Below are 26113 nucleotides of genomic sequence, written 5' to 3' on the forward strand. Positions count from 1 at the left end.
TTTGCTTTTTGACTGCTGCTGCACACTAGTTTTCAGAGAACTATCCACAATGACTTCAAGATCTCTCTCTCTCTTGAGTAAATTAGTCCCCATATTGTATGTATAACTGGGATTTTTTCTAATGTGCATTAATTTATATTTATCAACAAAGCTTGACAAATCCATTTATCTATTCGTCCATAGAGAGTAGATTTCAGCTGGTCACCCTGTTCACCGGCGGTTCACACATGCTCAGTGCAGGTCTCGCACATGCGCAGTGTGGGGCTGGTGAGTGGTTTTCGCCGTGGTTTGTCAAGCTATGTTTATCAACATTACATTTCATTTGCCATTTTGTTTCCCAATCACTTAGTTTGGTGAGATCTTTTTGAAGTTCTTCATCCATTCATTCCTACCTTTTGTTTCCTGCCTTTAACCGGTTATCAATCCATGAGAGGACCTTCCTTCTTATACCATGACAACTAACTTTAAGTGCCTTTAGTGAGGGACCTTGTCAAAGGCTTTCTGGAAATCCAAGTACATGATATCTACTGGATCTCCCTTGTCCACAAGTTTGTTGACTCCATCAAAGAACTCTAGTAGATTAGTAAGGCATGATTTCCCTTTACAGAAAACATATTGACTTTTCCCCAACAAATTATGTTTATCTGCAAGTCTGATCATTTTATTTTTTATTACCGTTTCAACTAATTTGCCCGGTACTGATGTTAGACTTACTGGTCTGTAACTGCCAGGATCACCTCGAGAGCCCTGGAGATATGGATGCAGATAGCCGCAGCTCATTTTTGCAGATACGGATTGGGATGCATATATAATTTTTGTATCTATAACACTAAAAATGTGCAGATATCCATGGGTATCCACATCTGTGGATATGGATGCAGATGTCCCCGGCTCATTTATATGAACACAGATACAAATTTTGTATCCACGCAGGGCACTATTCACTCAGTTATTAGGGTACTAACATTCTCTTGAGGAATTAGGGATGTAAAATCCTGTTTAAATGGTAAACCAATTAAAGGGGGCAAGTGGACTAGTACATCCCCACCCACTCCGCAGGCAGGGACTACTCTATCCTAGCCAGAGGAGACCCGACATGCGGGGCACCCTGGCTCACAGCAGACAGGCTGCTCTGGCTCGGATGCCAGAGCAGCCCCTGTCTGAGGCAGGCCCCTGCAAGACTAGAGCAGTCCCTATCCATGGCAGACGGGGAGTTTCTTCATCTCCAACTGTTAACCAGTTAAATCTTAACATCCCTAGGAAAAGTATAAATGAGAAGTGAAACTGAAATATTTATTTATAATTCAACTAAATGTGACAATAAATTTCATGGGACAAAGAAAAGGCACTTCTCTAACACTAGGACTTCTCTCCCTAACAAATTTCAAACACTTGTTGCAAACAACAGAGTTATTAGAGACTTTCAAAAATGGTTGCAAGAATCTTTGACCATGGAAAATGAAAAGAAACCTAAACATAGGATAACTACCTGCTCTAGCTATAATTCAACTAGTTAATAAGCAAGTAACCCAAATTTTTAAAAACGGATTACTTACAACATCAGCAAATATTTCACAGAGACTATTTATACCTTAAAAGATCTGATAACGTCACTGGTTCTCTCAGCCAGAGTAATGCCAAATAGCAAAGTGAAAGCGTCATTGGCATGGACATCTTCAAGTCCCCTTTTTTCCTCTTCAGTAAATACGAGCCACCATCTACCGATCCGGAGCAGACAGATGTGGTTTCTGTTGCTGATAAGAAACACATATAAAAATAACTTTATATGAACACAGATATACAGAGAACAAAAGAAACTCATCATCCAACAAGCTGTGTTAAGTCATTAGCGGCAGCTTTAAATCAAAGCTTTGGTGTTAGTGTTCTAAATGGCTTAACTCTCAAAGTATCTCTTAGCTTGTCTTCCTGTGTCACTATCTCACTGAGAACCAGTGCCAATGTAGCACCACACAGAATGGGTGACTTGACGATTACCTATTCTAGTCATTCCTTCAGAAGCATCTGGTATTGGCTACCGTGAGAAGGCAGGGTACTGGGTTAGATAGATCTTTGGTCTGAGCCAGTATGGTGATTATCTAGGGGAAATTCACACACACACCAGAAGGACTGCGTGTGTCCCCCAGTATATACAAAAATGTTAAAACTTGGAAGTAGTAACCTGATGAGACCCATGTTTAAACCTCTACATGCATCTGACGAAGTGGGTCTTTGCCCACGAAAGCTTATGCTCCTACACTTCAGTTAGTCTATAAGGTGCCACAGGACTCCTCGCCGCTTTTGCATGTTTAAACCTGGATCTCTAGAAAGGTGCTAATACTTAACTGTTATACAATACCTCACTAACATTAACTAATCCGCAAAACATCCCATGAGGTAGGTATAAGTATTATCCTAATTTTACACATTGTATATCAACGAATAGAGGATAAGCGATTTGTCAAAGCGGAATACGTCAGTTCAGGATTAGAACTCAGAAGTTCCTGGCTCTCAGAAGATTCCACAGAACAGAGGATTACATTTTCCCCCTCAGGCTAATGAGGTTTTTAAATCTCAGTATAACCAGGGCTTTCCCAAGAGAACTAATGCAACTTGTAAAATATAAAGACTGAACTTAGACTATTTAAAATTCTCCATGCATGAAAAATTTGTATTTCTGTGAATAAATAAGTGTAGTTCCATACAAAATAGAAATGTAGCAACTAGGACACAGGGGGCAAGGAAGGAGAGAAAAAAAGCCCCAACAGATACTACGTAACAGCCAATATAACAAAAGGAAACCATGGATAAGGAATGCTCCCCTCTTTTCAATCCATCAGTAAGTTTGGAGGCAGCATGGGATATATGGGAAAGTTAATTCTTCTCTTTAAAATGTAAACCTTTTCAGCAGTAAGAATTCTTGAGAACAAATATTTTCTCCTACCTCAGCAGTCAGGACAAGAAAGGGAGAGGTTGTGTCATATCATTATAATAAAAGCACTGTTGTGTAAAATGCTGGCCATGATTCTGACCTGGCTTTCAAATTCCAATTGACCAAGTGCTCTCAAGCTCCTGTGTGTGACAACAAATATTCAACTCCTGAACCAGCACTTGTCTCTGATGGGACCTGGCTTTCAAATTCCAATTGACCAAGTGCTAAACCACCACTGAACATCAATCTGACCTACCAGATCCCCCCTACCAACACCAAAGGAAAAATAATTCTATATGGACTCCCCCTGAGGGTCGGAATTACAATCTGGATTTCTATATACACAGCTTCCGCAACAACGCACAGACTGACATTATTCGCAAACGACAACAAGCGACACACAATCTTAGCCGCGCTGAACACCATGCCATCCAGAGTCTCAAAAACAACCTGGACATTGTAATCAAACCAGCTGACAAAGGGGGTGCTGTGGTCATTATGAATAAGGCCGACTATAACCAGGAGGCAACCAGACAACTCTCGAACACCACATTTTACAAACCTCTCCCCTCCCACCCCACCTTGGACTACCAAAAGAAACTACACTGTCTCCTTAAAAGCCTCCCCACAGCTACTCGGGAACAAATCCTCACAGAATCACCTTCTGACCCCCGACCAGGATTGTTCTATCTACTTCCCAAGATCCATAAACCTGGGCACCCCGGACGTCCCATCATCTCTGGTATTGACACGCTCACTACTGGTCTATCCAGCTATGTAGACACTCTTCTCAAACCCTTCGTAACCAATACCCCCAGCTATCTCCGAGACACTACTGACTTCCTAAGGAAACTACAAAACATCGATAACCTCCCCAATAATACCATCCTTGCCACCATGGATGTAGAAGCTCTATATACCAACATCCCACATGAAGACGGATTACAAGCAATTAGAAACACTATCCCAGAGGACACTACTGCCAACCTGATAGCAGACCTATGTAACTTTGTTCTCACCCACAATTATTTTCAGTTTGAGAACAACTTATACCTCCAGATCAGCGGCACAGCCATGGGTACACGCATGGCCCCACAGTATGCTAACATCTTTATGGCTGACCTAGAACAACGTTTCCTCAACTCCCGTCCCCTTTCACCCCTCCTCTACCTACGGTACATCGATGACATCTTTATGATCTGGACACATGGCCAAGAAACACTGGAGATATTCCACAGAGATTTCAACAACCTACACCCCACCATCAACCTCAGCCTGGACCATTCTACACGAGAGATCCACTTCCTGGACACCACCGTACAAATCAACAATGGAAAATTAGACACCACTCTCTACAGAAAACCCACCGACTCATACAGTTACCTACATGCATCCAGCTCCCATCCAGAACACACCACACGATCCATCGTCTATAGCCAAGCCCTTCGATACAACCGCATCTGCTCTAACCCCACTGACAGAGACCAGAAGCTTCAGGATCTCTACCAAGCATTTATAAATCTCAACTACCCACCCAGAGAAATAAAAAAGCAAATTGAAAGAGCCAGACGAATACCTAGAAACCATCTACTTCAAGACAGACCCAAGAAAACCAACAATAGAACACCACTTGTCATCACCTACAACCCCCAACTTAAACCTGTCCAACACATTATCAATAAACTACAGCCTATATTGGAACAGGATACCATACTCAAAGAGGCTCTGGGAGACAGACCCATAATCTCCTATAGACAACCACCTAACCTCAAGATGATTCTTACCAACCACCACAGGACATACCACACTAATACCAACCCTGGTACCTTCCCTTGCAACAAACCCCGTTGCCAGCTTTGTCCACATATTCATTCTGCTGATACCATTATTGGACCTAACCAAGTGAGTTATAAGATCAAGAACACATATTCCTGCGCATCCAGAAATATAATCTATGCTATCATGTGCCGAAAGTGTCCGTCTGCTATGTACATTGGACAAACATCTCAGACACTTCGCCAAAGGATTAATGCCCACAAAACAGATATCAGACAAGATCACAAAGAGAAAACAGTTTCTTGCCACTTTAACCAGAAAGGACACTCTCTCAATGACTTAGCCACCTGCATTCTGCTACAAAGACCTTTTACATCTGCACTTGAAAGGGAATCCTCTGAACTGTCATTCATGTTAAAATTCGACACTTGCCAACAAGGACTTAACAAGTCTTTGAACTTTCTCACCCATTACCAAGACAGTTTCCCCAATTATCACCTGTAATACCATTAACTCACAAACATCCCACTCTCCCTACCTTTAATATCAGCAATTCACAGACACTTACCTTCCTTCCTCCCCCTTTCCACCCCCCCGCATCCTCCTTCTGTTCTGCAATGTGATTTGTCCTTTTCATATTTGTTCATTTTTTTAATTGTATCCTTTGGTATATATGGTTGTGACTACTTTCTTCCACTATTTGATCTGAGGAAGTGGGTCTGGCCCACGAAAGCTCATCATCTAATAAACCATCTTGTTAGTCTTTAAAGTGCTACATTGTCCTGCATTTTGTCTCAACCTCCTGTGTGTGACAACAAATATTCAACTCCTGAACCAGCACTTGTCTCTGATGGCACCTACACATCTACAAAGCCAGTAACTGGCATTAAAGACACTGCAAAGACATTACAAATAGTTATCAAGAAATTGACTCCCCAGCATATGTCTGGTAAAAATTTGTGAAGTAAACACAAAAGCAATCATAGAACATCTATTATGTACACACAAGTCACAGAATAAAAGCATGAATGTCATGTAATCTTGTCAGTCATCAGTTTCACCTTAACTGTGCCTCAAGGAGGCCTCATAGTTGAAACTTCATAGCTAACTTTATATATGGCTTGATTTAAAGTAATCCTCTTGTTCTATTTGTAGCGCTTTTGGTGACATAGCAGCTTTACTTTCATTTGTTCCAGGTTATAAAGGGCACATTGCACAGTCAGCACTAAACCTCACACAACATACAATTAAAAAGGACACAACAACAACTTAAGAATTTAATAGGCTTCTCAAACAATGGCCAGACTACACCAATGGAATTTGTTAGCCTACTAGCTTGCTATTAACTATTATCCACAGATAAACATAGTGATAAAATGTTTATTAATTAGAAAAGCATTTTAAAATGTTACCCAAATCCCCCTCAGCAAGCCATCAATAATTCAATGATACAGCACAGAAAAATTATTATACATAATATATGAATAACCAATGTGTAGAAAAAAATGCAATACTGCTCATTTGGACCAACTTTCATTATACAAATGACAGCTACTCTTACCATATGATTTTTGATACAGTGAATATGAAATGCACAGGCAATTTTATGTTGCCGAATTCAAGTGTTGACTTTAAAAATGATTTTACTGAAAGGGATGTGATCTCTTACAAAATCTGAACTCCATTTTTGTACTCCACAGCGTGAAACAAAGATAGACTAGGAATACTCTTGAGGGCATTCTGCACCAAAAAACTGAGCCATTCCACAGATTTTTGTAAATTTTATTTGTCAAATAAATATGGAGGCTCCAGCATGGTACTAGGCATCAAAAATCCCTGTCTCCACAGAGGTATAAGTTCACTGTGCATCTCTCTCCTGGGACACTGAGGCTACGTCTACACTGGCATGATTTTCTGCAAATGCTTTTAACGGAAAACTTTTCCGTTAAAAGCATTTTCGGAAAAGCGCGTCTAGTTTGGCAGGATGCTTTTCTGCAAAAGCACTTTTTGCGGGAAAGCGTCCAGGGCCAATCTAGACGCGGTTTACCGCAAAAAAGCCCCGATCGCCATTTTCGCGATCGGGGCTTTTTTGCGGAAAACAGTACGGTGCTGTCTACACTGGCCCTTTTGCGCAAAAGTCTTTCAGAAAAAGACTTTTGTCCAAACAGGAGCAGCATAGTATTTCCGGAAAAGCACTGACAATCTTACATGAGATCGTCAGTGCTTTTCTGGAAATTCAAGAGGCCAGTGTAGACAGCTGGCAAGTTTTTCCGGAAAAGCTGCTGATTTTCCAGAAAAACTGGCCAGTCTAGACACAGTCTGACTCAATGGTGAGGCTGCATCCAACCCTGATGCAGCACAAGAACCAGGCCTGCTCCAGAAACACTCCATGATCTTGCCCCTTTGTGCCAGGTGCACCAAGCAAGGCCAAGAAGGCTAAGTAAGGCACAATGCAAGCGTGGAATAGCTTAATGCAGGAAGATCCAGGTGTGGGCTGAGAAGGTTCTGTGTGGGACAGTCTGGGTATGAGCAGCTCAGTGGGGAACCTGGGTGCAGGAGAGATTTGGATACACAGTGGTTTGTTTAGGGGTTCTTGATACAATGGTAATAGGGCTCTGCAGGAGGTTGGCATGAAGGTGATTGGGGCTCAGTGGAGGTGTCTGGAGATGTGGGGAGGATAGACCTTGGTGAAGGTCTGAGTTTGGGGGGGATCCAGATGCTGGGAAAGGGGGCTGGGATCCAGGTGTAGTTAAAAAAAAATTAATGGAGATTGCCTAGCTCCTAGAACTGGAAGGGACCTTGAAAGGTCATTGAGTCCAGTCCCCTGCCTTCACAGCAGGACCAAGTACCATCCCTGACAAATTTTTGCCCCAAATCCCTAAATGGCCTCCACAAGGATTGAACTCACAACCCTGGGTTTAGCAGGCCAATGCTCAAACCACTGAGCTATTCCTCCCCCCTAAGATGGGAATCATCTAAGTGGCTCATTGGGATGGTCCAGGTGCAGAAAAGTGAGAAGAAGAGCTGAGACTCTATAGGAGGGTCTGGATATAAGGGGGTGGAGTGGAGAGAGGGGAGCAGCTCCCTGAACAGAGTTCTCTCCCCAAGCAGCTGAGGAGTGAGGGATGCAGGAGGTAAGGTCATTTCAAGAACTTCCTGCACTGGAGGGTCTCAACCAGCTCTGGATGCCATGAAAGGAAAGAAGAAGTCTTGTCCTCCCCAGCCCAGCTATGACTAGAAGCTGAGCCCAGCACAGGGTAGAAGGCTCCAGCCAGGTCTTCCCCAGCCAGGTCTTCCCCAGTCATGATCCCTGTCCCACAGTGACATCTCTGCCAGCTGCTCTGGGACACCTGAAACATACTGCTGAGGGAGTTGTATGATCACTCTTGTAGCTTCCCTTTATTTCCCCATTAGAAAGTCATTTTTCTTCAGGAAAACAAATAAATCTGTGGGGGCATAAATTGTATGCATGTGCACTGATGCATACTTCCCCCTCTCCCCCAGGTGTAAAGGAAGAATCTGGAAATTACTTGCCTTCCTCAAGAGTGTGTGTTACTCTAGCCACCGCTATAAAAAAGTAAAAGAAAGGAACTTAAATGGAAATAGGAACTAAGGAACTAAGCTTTACAAACAAACAATATTAATTGTAAAGCAACTTGCTGGAATATTTATAACACAAAAAAGTTCACGAAAATATTTTGCCCTGCACATTATTTGTAAAGTGACATGTGAATACACAAGATTACAGGATCTTCAGAACAAGGATTTTTGTAATCTAATTAGAGAATGCAGATGTGGAATGGGATAAAACAAAACTAGTGTTACTGAATGGGAAAGCTAAACATCTGTTTTACTGTTTCCATTACTGTTGTTTTGACTTTTCTTTTATATGTTTGTTATTCTTCACTGAAGAGAGCTCTAGAGTTTATACATTTCAGAAGATCTGCATTTGATGAGAAAATTGGAGAGAAAAATTCAGGAAAAAATTAGGAGATTCCAGGCATACAAGGCTTCATAAAAGGAGACAAAAACGTGAATCGGAGAAAGACAAACATGCCAGCGTCACATGAGGCAAAACAGAAGTGGCACTGGGGAAGCAAAAGGAGATGCAAACAAAGATAATCATGACAATAGGTTATGGAGAAGCTTGAAGTTGAAATCTACTTCAACGCTTATATACCCAATATTAGGGATGTTAAAAAACTGGGGGGAGGAGTTGGAAACATGTGACCGCTGAAATTTTCAGCCTGATACAGAGGCAACAGGAGGGGTCTTAGAGCGTAGCTGTGAGGATTAACCAATAAGCCACATACCCACTATCAGGTATCATGTATTCCTGCCTTCTATCTGGACAGTAGGGGTGTGAATGGCTAACCAAACATGGCACAGCATTTCATGGGCAGAGGCGCACCAGTCTAGCCAAAGCCGCTTCTGTCCGTGGCGGGCCAGACTTGGCTCAAGCAGGACCCACCTGTGGCGGGGGTCACTCCAGCCCAGCTGCCCCTATTTAATCAGTTAAACATAACAATTTTACATCCCTCCAATTTTGTACTGGATTTTAGTTAGAAGGATTAGTATACTGGCTACTAAGTGTCTAGTAAAATTGTCATGTCTCTCTATGGATAGTAGTGATGGTAGATGAAAAAGTGAATTATGGCAGAGTTGTTATGGGGGGAGGAGACAGAAGAGAAACTAGAGAGCATAATGTAGGGGGGGGGAAACGGGAAAGATGAAAAAAAGCCATAGAAGACAAGACATTCCTTGCCACTGGAAATAAAAAGTTACAGCCAGAAATTGAAAGATGATATAACAGAAGTAAAATCTACTATATATTTGAGAGAGTGTTTGTGTGTTTCTGTCTCTCTATCCATCCATCAGTCCATTTATTCAAGAACTCCTAAATGGTAAGAGCTAGGACCACCAAATTAAACATCATCATAACTTAAAGCAATGTCATGCTTTGGTTGTGCCAGGACAAGGATATGCATCAAATGGAAAGGGAGGGATATGATAGCAGGAACAGTTACACTCACCAATGACCATGGGGAGCAGTCAGCAGGTGGGCCATGCAGCCCCCACCACTCCCAGGTGGGCTGTGCAGCCCCTGCCGCCTCTAGGGAAGTCCTGGTGAGAAATTACTAGCCCTCCTTTTCTCCGAGCCCTACCCCCATTTCCCAACCCCTGCCCTGACTCCTGCACCCTGCTTCCTGTCTTGAGCCTTAGCATCCCCTGCTCTGAGCCCCTCCTCATATCCCAACCCTGATTCCTGCACCCGCAAATCCCTAAGTCCCTACCCTGAAGGACCCGAGCAATGTTCAGTAAGTCTTCTATTAAGCTATATTTCTGAACACTTAATAGACAAGATTGTCACTGACCACACAAATCACTGACTACACAAAGGTTTATTCCTTGAAACTGCAGTGCTTTGGAAGACATGATCTTAAGGAGTATATTGGCTCATTTTTCTATCCTGAGTAGCAGGCATCAAGTTAAGTTTAACCCATAATCCATAACCATCACCATTACTCCCCTAAACAAAATCCAACAACTCTCTCTCCAAAAAATATACTGAAAAAAAAAAACCCCCAAAACTTTCTTCGGTGACCCTTATGTTTCATGTGTCTGTCTAGCTTTGAATTCCTTGGCAAGGGACCATGACTATTTCTATGACTCGTACAATACAGAATACACTGTTGATAAATAAAAAGGAAATCCTCCATCTACATGTTCTACCTATAACACCACATCTTTCCGATTAGAATTAAATGAACAGTCATTTTTAAAAATACATCCTAACAATATAAATAGTGATTTCAAATTATATTTACTCCTACCTGAGGCTTTGCCAATGGAAGAAACACGTCCAAAGCTGCTTTCTGTCTGTAAATCTCCATCGCTTTCAGAGAACGATGAAAAGCCATGAAGACTTATTCTCTCTGGTTCACTATCCACATCTGTACCAATGTCAGATATCTGTTTTTGTAAATAATTTATAGTTTTATCCCACAATAGTTCTACCGCAATAGTTTGACTTACAAAAACTCAATGACTCAACAAACATGAGACTGACAGTCTAGGTACATGCTAAAGTAAGTCATATCTAAAATGTTTTTGTTTATACTCATAAATTCCTACCATACAAAAAGCTTATTTTTATTTTAATAGTGTGCTCGTCAGAACAAAATATCAATGATCATGTAGCCATCGCAACCTCCCACACTCCCAGGAGGTTTCTAATATACTAGAGATATCAGGTAATTGAATAGCTGTGTAACCATATGAAATCTTATTAGTTAGATGACTATTCAATAGTTCCTGGGGGCAGGGCCAGCAGCCAGTGCACTCCTGGCCCCATTCCCAGGGAGCCCTCTGCCAACTCACGCTGCTGCCTCTGCATTAGAGGCAGCAGCGTGAGATGGCAGGTGGAAGCTGGTCCACAAGGGAAGCCAGTTTAAAAACCAGCGCCTCTTGCAGGCCTGTTGCCCTGCACTGCTGCCTCTGATGCAGCCGCAGCAGCATGGGGGTGGCAGCAGCCCTCGTCCATGGGGATTCCTAGCTCTCCGCAGAAAGATGCAGAGCAGTCTCTGTCCACGGTGCCAATGCTGGGGGGAATCAGCTTTTAAGATGGCTCGTGCTTCCCCTCTCCCTTTCTGCCTCTGATACAGAGGCGACAAGGCGGTGGAGGGAAACGTATGCAGACAACAAGATTAACCAATAAGTGTAGACATATTGGTTAATCATATAGCCAACTACACATGGACATCCCTACAATACACAGAATTATAATATTCATGAAATATAGAATTCAAGAGGGGGAAGACTGTTAAGACTTGGAAATGATCAGAATATTCTGGAACTAAGTTTTTTAACTTGCTCTGTAACCTGTGTAAGATCAGATAAAGCCACTCCTATGGAGCACAAACCAATATTGGCTCTTTAGGGGTATGTCTACAGCACAACCTAAATCTAGGGATTAAACTCAAACTCAAGACTAAGCCCCTTCCATCAACACACAAACTGTGCTAACCCAGAGCTTGGATCCATGGTCTTAGAACCCAACGGGGTGGAGGGCCTGAGCCCAAGTGAAGCCCAGACCCAGAGTTCAAGCCCTACTGCTCTGCAGTATACATGCAGTACCACTGGTCCCATGCTCTGAGAATCTGCCAAATCATCCCTCCAGCTAACTTTCTTTGTCCTCTGGATAGTCAATCTTTCCCCCACTGCCACCCACCCACCCTCACACAAAAAGAGTTAGAGAAACCATTTTGAGAAGACAATAGAAAGACTGGGATATGGGTAGTTGGACTCAAACCAGGATAATGCAATGTAGACACTGTAGCCCCAGAGTTCAACAATTCCTAATCTGGGGATAAAAATGATCATAGATGCTCGAGCAGTATGTTAAACCCAGGGATTGCTAACTACCACAATAGGGGAGGGTGCCAGAGCCTGGGCTCTACTTTGAGTCTGAATATCTCTACCTCAATTATGCAGTTCCATAGCCCAAGCGAGCAGACACCAGCCAGTCTCAGGTATTGTATCGAAGCAGAGACATACCCATAACATACATACTTCTATGCCATTATTTGTATATTATTTAAATGTCAACACAGCTCTAGAAATATAGTGGATTATAACTTGTACTCCATCTGCTGGCTGGCTATGCAATAGCAAAGCAAGATATTAAAAAGGAACAGATTTCCATCAGCACAACAAATATTTTCTTAAAATGGCAAAATACATTTAAAAGACCATCCTCATTAAAATGAGGTAGTATGTATGCATGCCTTGAAAAACAAAAACATTTTAAAAGATCAATGCAAAACCATTTGCTTATCAGTTATGAACTTCACTTAGTTATACTACCAAGGCATTATCTGTAACTGGCATGCTGCAATATGCTTGTTTGCTCTTCTGAAGGTAACATCTCCAAAAATTGCATAGAATTTCATCCTGATAAGGCAAAAAAAAAAAAAGATTACTCTATTTTATAAAATCATGTCTGAAAACAACAAATTGTGATGTTACAATTCAAGAAAAATGTTCTTTGCTTATTTTCATGAAAACCCTGATTATAAAATTATAAATTACTTTTACTATTCCTGACATAGATTCACTTCCTCTGGCTCATCTACTGGCTCATTTACTGTCAGTTTTAAAAATGAAATAATTCTATCTACCTTAAAATAATTCCTGAAGTATAAATCATAAGGACAATGTGTACCAATATGGTCAGGTCAACATACCTTCATCTGTGGAGACACTCCTAAAGCTTGCAGAGCTTCTGCTTGCTTCTTGAGTATGCACTGAAAACCTTCACAAACATACCATTCCCAGCCTTTATCTAAAGAGCAATAAAAATTTGTGTTTGTTGTTCCAGTTTTACATATCTGCACTTTAATATATTAATTTCTTTGTGCAGGGACTAAGGACTTGTTTGAAATTAAGAAAATCCCAAATGTTGGCGCCCAAGACCAAACACATATTAAATGATTAAAACACTTCAATAAATTGGTGAAGTTCAGAATATTAAATTAAGAAAAATGCAAAAACAGTCAAACTACATCAAGTTATCCCATACATTTCTCAAGAACAAAAACAGTTGTAGCAAAGTAAGAGTTACCATGCATGGTTTTCATAATGCTTGTTATGATTGTTAAATGACCTATAATTTAAAATAATACACAAGATACCAGTCATGAATTTAAAAACAGGTGTGCTTATTTCTCTCCCTTTTCCAGCACAGAAAACTAGAATCCAGTTCAGTAGTGAATGGGAGAGCAAACAGTATTAATACTTTATGTTTTCTGTACAATTGTCTCCCATGTTATCTCTTTTGTACATCCTGCAGAGTTTTCTCCCTTCGTTATCTCCTGAATTCAAATCTTACATTTTTGTTGCTATTTTACTTTTTTCTTTATTCATTCTGCTTATATTGGGTTTTATTCTTAATTTTCTTTGTGTTAATCCATTCTCTCATTTCCACTATGCCAGTCACCATTTTTTCTTTCACTTTTGTGCTATGTAAATGCCCTTTTTTGCTAGATAGCCAAGTATCTACATCAATTTCCTCTTCCCTCTATCATCTACTTCATCTGCAAATACTTCTCCTTTCCAAGAACATCCCTTCTCCTTGATCCACACTTGGCCTTGTCTAAACAGAATTTTTATCCTGCTTTAACTATGCCAGCATTATAACTGCACCCACATCAGAGGCTATTAGGATGCGAATGGATAATCCATGCCCAGGAGCTGTCCACTGCCTGCCGCGGGCCGAAGGCTATACCAGCGCTGCGGCTGGGAGATGACAGCCAGCCGTGCACAGGGCTGGGAGTGGGAGCCCTGTGGGTTGGGTGTTGCTCCAACCAGGCTGGAGCGGTCCTCTGCCCAGGATCCCACTTAGTCAGTTAACCTAATATTTAACTGCTTTATCGGGATTTTACATGATAAGAATTTGGTAAGTGGTCAAGGACCGCATACACCCATGATATTAATGGAGGAGGTGTCTGGTCTGGGATGGAGGTTGAGTGCAAAAGAGCACTCAAGAGTAGGGACCCAGTGTGGAGTGCGGGAGGGAGTTTGGGAGGAGAAGGGGATGCAGGGTCCTGGATGGGGTATTGGTGCAGGAGAGGGATGTAAGAGGGGCTGCAGAATCTGGGAGAGAGTTGTGACTTGGGATATGGATGCAGTAGGGGGTGCAAGCAACTCTGCTGTAACCTAAGGCAAGGGAATGGGGGGCAGGATCTGGGAGGGGGTATAGATGCAGGAGTAGGAGTGTAGAGAGTTTGGGTTGTGACCTGAAGCAGGGATGCAGAGTGTTGAGGGAGGAAAGGTGTGGGTTGTCAGGTCTATGCTCTGGCTAAGAGGCGCTTATCTTAGGTAGATCCTGGCCAACGGCCCAGTGGGACCCTCGGGCTGGCTCCCTGCCTGCTGCACCACTGCAGGCTGCTCAAAGTGACCAGCCTCTGGGGTCATGTGCATCTCTGTGCACTCGGGGGGTGGGGGGCTTTTTGTGCACTTCCTTCATGCACCTAGGCAGCTCCCATTGGCTAGTTTTCCTAAGACTGTGTTGGGAGCAGGGACAGGTTGAAAAACCCCTGACGGGTACATAGTATGAAGTTATACACATGTTCCCCTGCAGCTGGCCGCTTTGAGCAGCAAGCACAGGCACTCAGGATGTAAAATCCCATTTAATCATTTAACTGTAACTTTTAACTGGTTAACTGCTTAAATGTGGGCAGACGGGGAGAGGCGTGGAACGCTGGAATGGAGCACCCTCACTGTGCTGCTGATCCAGCCTATAGGACGTATTGTGCCTGCCCAGGACCACAGAACTGTGAACAACCATGACAGCATGACTTATAGATACTATTACTATCCCTACATTTCCTGTTGAAATAAAGCCACATATAAACCCAAATAAGAATGTATAAACACAAAACTGGACCTGTTTAACATTACACCGCTAGTTAAACCAATGCAATTTGTGTCAAGAGCAGGCCCAGCAAAAACTAAATTATCATTTTGAGCTCAATTCTGTTTGTATGGTCCTGTAGAAAAATCCATTTGCTCACTCTAGCCAAAATGTTAAGTAGTACCAGAAAATTAGTACAATTACACAAAACTTGAAAAAACTATATGTTATACATATAGAACAATAGAGACAAAAAGTAAACATACCAATTTTTTTTCTCTTTCTAAGTCCTTTGGAGATGGACTGGATCTTTGTGTTAGGAACAACATCAGAAGTTAAAACCTCTGTAGTTCTCTGCAAGATAATTGATAAAAGCCTAATGTTAACAAAAAAAGCAATGTCTACTTGCATGTACTGCCTCTGATGTACAGTAATTTCTCATTTAACACGTGCTCGCTTAACATGTTTTCGCGACAGCACGGGTTTTTTAAGGAACGTTTTTTGAATTACACGACCGTCCCCGGAATAACACGATTTCCTCAGCTGGCCCGTTGCCGGTGGCTGCGCGGGGCTTCCCCCGCCTCCGTTCAAAGAGGCGGAAGGTTCGCTGCTTGCCGTGCCGTTCCCCGAGGACTCCCCCTTGCCGGACGCCTTGCCCCCTCACCTCTGCCCCCGATTGCACTCCGGCAGCTGTGTTTCCCCAGCCAGCCCATCGCTGGTGGCTGCACGGGGCTTCCCCTGCCTCCCTGCAAAGCGGCAGAGAGTTTCAATGGGAAAATTGACCCCGCATTTTCACTAAACATGATCATTTTCTGAAACATATCTATAGTGTTAAATGAGGACGTGCTGTATAACTTAATTGGATAACTGCTACTCATTACACCTAACTGAGAGCTCATCTAGACTACGGGGAATGGTCGAAAGAAGATATGCAGGAATTTGCATATCTTCTCCCAATAGCACTTTCAAGCTTTCGAAAGTGAAAATAATTAAGACACGGTTCTTTTGGCAAACCGCCCCCTTCATCGAAAAGCCGTTCTTCCTCAAAAAAGGAGGTTTACGTGGCTTTTCAAAAAAGGGGTGGGGGCTCGCCAAAAAAGCTGTGCCTTAATTGCTTTCACTTTCGGAAGCTCTGCTTTCGAAAGTGCAATCGGAAGAAGATATGCAAATTCCTGCAGAATTTGCATATCTTCTTTCGATCGTTTCCTGTAGTCTAGATGAGCCCTGAGAGAAAAGACTCAAAAATTGTGAACCTTAATTTTAATTATATGAAAGCAGAAACATCTGGATGATGCAGTGAAAAAAATTAAACAGGCTTCACCATTAGAAAATATTGGAAATCAAGGTGCCAAACATTTTGTAAGATAAATATTTAAATGTAAGTATACATTGACAAAGAGACAGACAGAAGATTCACGCACTAAAATCAAGATTCTGAAGTAACATGAAGTATGCTTGATAATTTTTATATAAACACTTTTAAAAAAAATCTGCACACACATTATCAGATATAAGCTTCAACAAAAAACTGACATTTTCCATTACCTTTTTAGCTCATCAAAATGTATATGTATTAAAGTTAAAAGTGGACACTTCACCAAAGTTTAAAATTGTGAATAAAAAATAAAAATGTATGTTTAACAAACTATAGTAGTATCACTGAACAAAAACATTTATGTTTGGATTTAAACTTGGCAACCTTGCAGTATCACAAGAGAACAAGGGTAAAACTGACTAGCCCAGAAGTGGGCAATAATTTTAGGCAATGGGCCACTCCAAGACTTTGGAAACTGGTCATGGGCCATATTTTTCAGTGGTGGGGGTGCAGGGTCTAGGATGGAGGTTGGGCCCAGAAGGGTGCATGGGATAAGAGACTGGGGTGCAGGAGATGGTGTGAGGTCTGAGAGGAAGTTAGGGCAAAGGAGGAGGTTGTGACCTGGGTTAGAGGTGTAGGGTCAGGTAAGGGGTATGGCTGCAGGAGAGGATTCTGGCCTGGGGAAGGGGTGTGGAAGGGGGTACAGGGTCTGGGAAGGACTTGTGACCAGAGGCAGAGTGGTGCAGAGGGTGTAAATGGTGACCTGGGGGAAGGGACTGGGGCGCCAGAGATAGGCTCTGGCTGGGTGGCACTTACCTAAGCCCGCAGCATCCCCAAGGCAGGCTGGGCTCCCTGCTTGCTGCAGCCCTGCTTGAAACTGCAGGCTCCTCCCTCCGTGTGGCTCTCAGCTCAGGGAGGGGAAAGAGCTGCTCCCATCATCCAGGCCAATCTCTCAGCTCCTATTGGCTGGTTGTTTCCAACCAATAGGGCTGGGGGCGAGGAGATTGTACGAAGCTTACCCCACCCTGCAAGCACAAAGCTGCAGGGATTGTGCTTTCAACCGCACAGCTATGTGTTTGAGAGTCCCAGCAGGGTGGTCCGTGGGCTGGATCTGGTGGCTTGGCAGGCCGGATCCAGCCCCTGAGCCATATTCTGCCCAGTCCTGGACTAGCCTGTTTTCATTCTTCAAAGCAAAAGAAATGCAAGAATAAATGAAAAAAAAAAAAGTTTTTCCTGCAGGACAATAGAGTGACATCATCATGTCACTCTGCATCCCGCCTGCCTCCTCCCTCCCCCAGCTCAAGCCTGACCTCACTGCTTTCCCTCGCCACCTAGAACCGCTATTTTAAACCAAGCCCCTATTGCCCTTCCTCCACCCCCACCCCACAGGGCTTTCAATGCCAAGAAACCTGGCACAGTAATTGGCAAACCCCACATCGCAGCCCAGAGGCTGGGGGGAGGAGGATGCAGAGCTCGCGACAGCAGCCTGAGGACAGGTGCTAGGAGTGGGGCTCCCAGCTGGGCTTATTTGCCAGCAGCAGGCTCTTGGGGGCTCCTCCATGGCCAGGCTCTTGGGAGCTGGAGCACGATGCCCAATTGCCCAGAGTCCAGCTGCCCCCATGGAGACCCACCCCTTCCACAGCAGCTGCACTTACCATGGCTGCCAGAGCACCCCCGAGCCACCCAGGGGAACTGCCACACTGACCTCTCTGCTCCTTCCCTTCCACTCCCGGCAGGCGGCTAGGAGCCCTGGGCTCTGCAGGCAGGGCTGGAGCAGTGAGTAGCACAGGCGGGACCGCTCAGGAGAGAGATCAGGACAGTGCCCCCTAGCTGCCAATGTTAGAGTCAGGCCTGATGTACACCACCGCCGGAGGGGGGGGGGCTGATTTAGCCTTAGGGGGACAGAAAGGGCCCAGGCTGGTGGGGGGAAAGGAGAAGAGACCCTGGCTCATGGGGAGGCAGAGGGAGGAAGAAGTGGCCCAGGCTGGCACAGCAGGGAGAGGACAGAGAAGGGGCTGGCGCAGCAGGGAGAGGAGGGGAGAGAGGACAGGGGGGTCTGGGCTGGTGAGGGTAGGGAAGGAAGAAGGGACCCGGGCTGGCGAGGCAGGGGAGAGAAAGGACCTGGGCTGGCACGGCCACAGCCTGGCCCTCCTTGGTGGCTGGGCTGGGGGACGGGGACGGGGACGGGGACGGGGAAGAGAGCCGGAGTAGCCTAGCACCTGTAAGAGGAGGGTTGGCGAGCGCAGCCCCTTAGTAATCTTTAAATTAATTCAGTTAAAAAACCTTTAAAGAAGGTTAAAGAGTTTTTAAAAGTTAAATATACAGTGCAATCTCAACTGCCTGAAGGGCATCTGAAACAGATGGATAACTGCTGACCCACCTTTGCAGAACTAGCATGCTTAATTACTCAGGAAGGTACTTTACCCAGTGTTGGCCTGTTCAGTAGACAGGTAGCCAAGAAGGAATGCTCTCTGACACAATGTTTGAAGAGAGAATAAAAACATTTGTGAAGGAGATTTTCAAAGGTACAAGTGGTAATAAGTCACTTAATTAATCAGGAGTTAGGTTCCTAAAAGCCATTTGTACCTCTTAAAATCTGCTTGTGTCTTTAGAGCAATAACTACACTGCTCATGCTAGCAATCACTACTCCGCTTCAAATAAGTTATTTCATATAGCGAGGTCTAAATAATACAGATAGCACTGCACGTTCTGTAACCACCTGATCAGTGTGGTTCATGTAGGAAAATTTGAGAAGATGCTATGGATTTCATAAAAATAATTCTGTGACAGTGCGAGTGACATGCACTGACTCCCTCAAGCCTTCCTCCCAACTTGCGTTAAGAACATATAGTAGGGACGTGAAAGTGTAACTGTAAGTCTCACCCTGAAGGTTAACCAAGGGAGCTGCTCCAGCCCCACGTCTGCCATGGGAAGGGGGCTGCTACAGTCCCACGGCAGGGGAGGGGGTCGGGGTTGCAGTGGGCCCGAGAGTCCCACAGGTGGGGGCTGCTCCAGTGTCCCTGCCTTTGTCCTCAGCAGGCCTGGGTATGCCACAGACAGGGGCTGCTCCAATATCCCATCCAGTGCTTGTGGCAGGGGGCTAAAGGCAAGGGCTGCTTTGGACGGACTGAAGACGCACCTGCCTGCGGTGTCGGGGAAGAGGTTGTTCTAGCCTAGTAATGGGTGGCAGCAGGGTGGGCAGGCCTTTAACTGGTTAACTGTTTAAACAACATGTTTAACCAGTTAGCCAATTAAGCAGGATTGTACATCCCTAACAAAGAGCCCCACTCCTGGGCTACGTCTACACTGGCCCCTTCTTCGGAAGGGGCATGCTAATTTTAAACTTCAGAATAGGGAAATCCGCGGGGGATTTAAATATCCCCCGCGGGATTTAAATAAAGATGTCCGCCGCTTTTTTCCGGCTTGTAGATAAGAGCGTCTTCAAAGTAGGAATAAGAGATCCTCCGGAATAGGGCTTTATTCCAGAGAATCGGGCCAGTCTAGACGCTCTTTTCCGGCTTAAGTACAAGCCGGAAAAAAGCGGCGGACATCTTTATTTAAATCCCGTGGGGGATATTTAAATCCCCCGCGGATTTCCCTATTCTGAAGTTTAGAATTAGCATGCCCCTTTCGGAAAAGGGGCCAGTGTAGACGTAGCCCTGCAGTTCCAGACTAGCTCAAGTAGGAATTGTTGGAGGAATTCAAAAGAAGGGATGCTCAGTATGATTCCAAGGAAGGATCCTTATTTCCCAGATAACATCTGCAAAAGGCAACGTTTATTTTCTTCATCTTGAACAGGTCTTCATAGAACCTCAAATAGCACAGATCCTAGTATTCCAACCATGAGATGGGGTCTGCTACCTAAATAGGGATTGGAATAACTGTTCCAAACAGTATCTGTTAAGGCGAAATCAACCAAGTAGTAAATGTATCAAGTCAAAAGTTCAGAGCAACTCAGCTTCAGGGTCCCCCTCTGCACAGCTGAATGCAGGACTTGGGCTTTTATCATTATTCCTACAGGGTCATTTCAATAATTCTAGAACCATAGAAATGCAGGGCTGGAAGGGATTTTGAGAAGTTACTTGATCCTGCCTTAGTGCAGGGGGATGGACTAAGTATACTTAGAGCATCCCTGACATGTGTTTGTCTTAACTTGTTTTTAAAAGCCTCCAGTGATGGTTCCACCACCTTCCTTGGAAGCCTATTCCAATGCTCAACTATCCTTGTAGTTAAGCTTTTCCTAATATTTAACCTAAGGGTATGTCTAAACTACAGGGTTTTGTCGACAGAAGTTTTGTCGACAGATGCTGTCGACAAAGCTTCTGTCGACAAAGAGCGTCTAGAATACATCCAGTTCTGTCGACAAAGCAAGATGCTTTGTCGACATAACAGTGTGGACGCAAAGGACAGTGTAGATGCAATAATGCCTTCTATCGACAGAACTCTGTCGATAAAAGGCGTTATTCCTCGTAGAATGAGGTTTACATACGTCGACAAAACTGCTGAGTTTTGTTGACGTTATGTCAACATAACTCAAAGGCAGTGTGGACGCAGGTATAGTTTTGTCGACAAAAGTCCACTTTTGTCAACAAAACCCTGTAGTCTAGATACACCCTATCTCTCCCTTGCTAAAGACACAGTACTTCTCTAGTGGAATGACTGATCACTGTCCTCTTTAGAACAACACTCAAAATATTTGAAGACTTAGGTTCTGCCCATCCCAGGCTTCTTTTTTCAAGACTAGACACACCCAGTTTTTTTAATGCTTCATTCGTCACGTTTTCTAAACCTTTTAATAATTTGTGTTGCTCTCGTCTAGATTCTCCAAGAAAAGTATGGATAAATTGAAGTACTGGGCTCAGAACTCAACAAAGTACTCTAGATGAGGCCTCACCAGTGCCCAATAGAGACAGACCTCTTATGTCTCATGTGACACTTTTGTTAATATACCCAGAATGATATTAGCTTTAACAACTACATCACACTGTTGATTCACATTTATTTTGTGATCCACTTCAACCCAAATCTTTCCAGCAGCAGGACTGTCTAAGTAGATGTTGCTTTTTTTCCTAGAAATACTGAAAAGTAGTTTAACCTAACACAATAAACAGAGTAAGATGCAAAACAATCACTGTTATATGGATCAAATATTTAAAGAATGAATTTAGCAATAATACAATGCTTTCACACAAACACACACACACACACACACACACGCGCGCGCTTTACAAACAAAGGAACATGTCATCTTTTTATGGTCAACTGACATGCAGAGGTTAGGTGAAGGTGAAGATTACATAGATTAGATTTCAAACTAAATTCCTAAGCTTCTTACCCATCTCCATACCTCGTCATTTGAAAGAACAGTATTTTTACACAGCATAAGTGAGATATGATGCACATAGACTGCTTATGCCTTTTAACCGTCTATACCTTTTAACACCAAGATAAAAATGTATCGCTCTGAAATGTTTAAAAAAAAAAAAGAACAACAAAACTTACTTACCTCTATAACATTGTGGCAAGACTTGCAATAAAATTTGCCTTCATCAGTAAGACCCCAGTTTATAATACAACACTGCATACACGGTTCACTGTAATCTCTCTAAGAGCAACAAAAGCAAAGGTTGTTTTAGTATTTCACTTAAGAAAATTCATTTGGTCTCATTTATCGTGACAGGCAAGCTATTGAGCCTGAAGATATTTACAGAGCAAAATGCAGTTAAAACATTTTTGTTGCTGGGAGAATGATGTACTGTCCCCACCACGAACACAATCCTCGTAACTCTTATTGGCTAGAAAGCAGCAGTAGGAGCTGCAGGGGTAGTGTTTGCGAGCATGGGCAGTACATGGAGATCCGCTACCTCTCCAAGAAACTCACCATGCAGAGACACACACTTGCCTCAGCAGCAAGCTACTCTGATCAGTGTGAGCTCACAACAGGTAGGAAGCTATCTATGATAAGCACCTCCCAGCCAGAGCCTGCACTTGGCACCCCACCTCCACTAGGGATGTTAAATATTGGTTAACTGAATAACTGATTAACCTCGAATTCTTATTGATTACTCGACTATTCTTTAGTTGCCGAGGATGGGGCCAGCAGCCAGTGCACTCAGGCCCCACTCCTGAAGATCCCCCTGACACTCTGTGCCAGGCGGGAGCTGGTCTGCAAGGGAAGCCAATTTTAAAAACAGCTCCCCTCACGGACCAGCTATCTATTACCTCATGCTGCTGCCTCTGATATAGAGGCAGCAGTGCAATGTTGCAACAGCCCTTGTCAGAGGGAGTGTCTGAGCTCCTGGACAACCGTGAGCCAGAACTGAGACGGGCTGCCTGCCCTCTTGGCTCCTAATATATTTTAAAAGCAGAGCCACAGCAGGGGTAAGTTCCATACCCGGCGCAAGCCAAGACTAAGCCGGGCTGCTGGCCAGCCTGCTAAAAAAACGTACTGGCAGAGGGATGCATGTAATCTATAGCATTAACCAGTAAGCTTTTGCTTATCAGTTAATCAACTATACTATTAGATCCCTAACCTCTACCCCAACTCGTGCCCCAGGTTACAACACTCTCCTGCACCCAAACCCTCTATACCCCCTCCTTGAGCCCTGCCTTAGGTCAGAATCCTCTCCAGCACACAAACCTCCTTACAGACTCCTTGGTGTATCCTGATCCCCTACCCCAAGCTCCATTCTGAGCCTAACCTCCATCACAGACCCCACACTCCTCCATTAATATCACAGAAAACTGAGACCTGTGACTTACCAAATTCTTGGAGTGGCTCCCCATGAAAAATTATTGCCCATGTCTGGTCTAGCTTCAACTTCCAGATATGGTATCTTTTTCTATAGCTTTGTCTACTAAACTGAGGAGCCCAGAAGCACATTTTTGTTCGCCACAAAAATACTTATAAACTGTGATCAAGTTACCCTTTAATCTTCTCTTTGTTAAACTAAATATATTCGAGATTCTTGGGTCTATCACTGTAATTAATATATGTTTCCAATTCTTTACCTGACCTGTGTTAACTGCTGTACACAGCAACACTATCACAGGGTGAAAACCCATGTAACTTATGCCTAGCATGGTTGTTAATGGTTAACCAGTGAAGGCTGCTTCAGCTCCCAGGGGGCCCACCTGCCCCGTTTAATCGGTTAACTGATTAAACTTAATGCTTAACCACCTAACTAATTAAATGGGATTTTACATCCCTAATGCCTAGAATACTTGACACTACAGGACATTAACAAAACATTAGGAAGGGAAGAGAATATTAGCTGACAGTCAAAAAAAGAAGTGAAGGAAAACTTTAGTAAACTGTACACCAGAAAAAAAAAGTTAGAGAACACAAGGAATGGAAGAAAGCCTGCAAGAATAAAAGGTGACTAGAGACACCCAAGAAAAAGAGATTAATTAAAAAGTAAGGTCTCATTCTGGATCAGCAGTGGGCAATTATTTTTTGCCAGGGGTCACTTCAGAAATTTTTGAAGTGGCCTCAGGCCAAACCGGAAGGCGCGGGGCCTCGAGCAGAAGGAGCGGGGGGGGGGGGGGGGGGGGGAGGAAGAGAGGATGCTTTCCCACCCATAGACCATGATTGGTCCAGGGGGATGGGAGAGCGCCTTTGCCCCCCCTCCCGAAGTTCCCCCTAGGTATCCATGCCCCTCACAGTGAGAGGAGACTTTGCGTGCTCCCTCTTCTGCCCCCAGACCAATCAGGGCTTGGGGGTGCAGGAAGTGTATGAAGTCTCCTGCCACCCTACAAGGAGTTGCGCACTCCTGTCAGGGCGAAGGAAACTTCATATACTCCCCCCTGCCCCCAGGTCCTAATTGGCCTGGGGGTGGGGGAGTGGCAGGGCCTCTGCTGGCTGAATCAACCCACTTGGCAGGCCACATCCAGCCTGCGGAGGTCCTTTTTTCCACCACTGTTATGGAAGGAATGAGGACATGGGAGAGAATCGATGGGAGAAATATTTTTTAATATCGTAAAATTCTGTTTGCAGATTTTAAAATTTCTTAAATCAGCTTAACTTGTTCTGCTAAATCATTAATTACCCATTCAGTTCAGGATCATAGATACCCTCCTCCCCAAAAGTCACTTGCACTGATTTGCCCACAGTGGATCCTTAATCTGTCAGTGTCCTTTCATCTCGCAAAATGCAAAGTTATTTCAATGAACCATAGGCAGAAACCTACCAAATTCACTGTCCATTTTGATCAAGTTTGCCATCATAGGGCTTTAAAAATTGTAAATGTCACATCAGCTATTTAAATCTGAAATTGTACCATGTTGTAATTCTAAAGGGTCTGATCCAAAAAGGAGATGTGTATGTGTGTGTGGGGAAGCAGGGGTTGCAAATGTATTGGGGGAAAAGGAGTAGTACTGTAGTACTGCTACCCTTACTTCTGCACTGCTGCTGGTGGCAACACTGTTTTCAGAGCCTAAGATAGCGGGAGAATGGCAGTTGCTGACCAGGCTCCGAGCTCTGAAAGCAGAGCCACCATCACCAGCAGCGCAGAAGTACGGGTGACATGGCATGGGATTGATGCCTTTTCTTCTGCATGGCTGCTGGTGGGGCACTGCCTCAGCACTGGGCACCCAGGAACAGCTGCTGCTCTCTGGCCACCTGTTACCTACACTCACACCACAATCCCAGCCCAGCCTACCCCATCCTTGTCTGCCCGTTAACAGGGCAAAAACCCCGACCTTCAAAATGGCCCCATTGCTCATACCCGCCCCATTGCCCATCCCATGTCAATCCGCCCTCCCACCACAACCCCCATTGCCGCCCAGACACCACCCGCAGCCCTTCGCCAACCCCCGTTCCCTAACCCCGCCCCCGCGCCCCCGCCCTGCTTCCCGCTCTCTCCCCGCACCGGGCGGCTCCGGGCCGCGTCTCACCGTTTCCTCCTCCTCCATGCCTGCGGCCCGCGCGCCTCAAACCCGCTGCCTCGGGCCTCGCGCTCCGGCGGCAGCGCGCGGGGGAAGAGCAGCCGGCCAGGAACCGGGGCCGCGCGTTTGGGTTCCGGCCGGGTCCTAGGGCCACTCAGCTCCCCAGGGAGCGCCCGCCTCGTGCGCCCCTTCCCCGAGGCAGCGGGCAGGCGGCGCCGATTTGCATCCCCTGGGCTCAGCCTGGATGGGAATCTGCCCCGCGGACTTGACTGAGCCACAGCCCGAGGCGGAAGCTGCTGCATTATTCGCCAGCTGAGGACTGAGCCCGGGACTTGTAGGGCAGAAAGCTGGTGGCCCTGGCTGCTTGAGCTCCCGGAGAAGCACCTCGCTGCTGTCCACCTGTTACAAGACGCACCAGCGGAGCTAGATCCGCCCTCTCCGAATGTGCACCACACTTTTATTTTTTTATTACAGACCTTTGTTTCGGTGATATTTCATATTTGAAACGTAAAGAGTTAAGACTTTACCAAATGCATCAGAAGAACGATTATAGTACAACCTGAAGGAGAAATTTTTCCTAGTCTTTGCCAGTTAGTGATTAGTTTATATCCTGAACCATGACAGTTTATAATCTTCCTTCTATAATGTAACTGTGATGGTTGTCCCTATCCATGTAGATGTATAAATAATATTTTTTTTAAATCCTACTAAGAGCTTGGACTCTGATATATTGTGCTAATGAGTCTCATAGGTTAATTATGCATTATGTAAAAATATTTGTTTATTAGTTTT

General features: G+C 44.4%; 1 protein-coding gene across 1 annotated transcript in view; it reads right to left on the minus strand.

Annotated features, from left to right (window-relative positions):
* Positions 1–25804, minus strand: part of TAF1B (TATA-box binding protein associated factor, RNA polymerase I subunit B) — a 68698-nt gene extending 42894 nt beyond the window's left edge. Inside the window, exons 1-7 of the mRNA XM_075923512.1 lie at positions 25331–25804; positions 21942–22040; positions 15386–15473; positions 12952–13049; positions 12572–12658; positions 10540–10678; positions 1592–1754 (exon numbers count right to left, since the gene is read on the minus strand). Coding sequence (XP_075779627.1) covers positions 1592–1754; positions 10540–10678; positions 12572–12658; positions 12952–13049; positions 15386–15473; positions 21942–22040; positions 25331–25348 — 692 coding nt within the window. The 5' untranslated portion in view covers positions 25349–25804. The remainder of the gene's footprint in view (positions 1–1591; positions 1755–10539; positions 10679–12571; positions 12659–12951; positions 13050–15385; positions 15474–21941; positions 22041–25330) is intronic.
* Between the last annotated feature and the right edge of the window lie 309 nt (positions 25805–26113).

Source organism: Pelodiscus sinensis, chromosome 3, assembly GCF_049634645.1.
Source record: "Pelodiscus sinensis isolate JC-2024 chromosome 3, ASM4963464v1, whole genome shotgun sequence".
In the NCBI taxonomy this organism is placed as follows: domain Eukaryota; kingdom Metazoa; phylum Chordata; order Testudines; family Trionychidae; genus Pelodiscus; species Pelodiscus sinensis.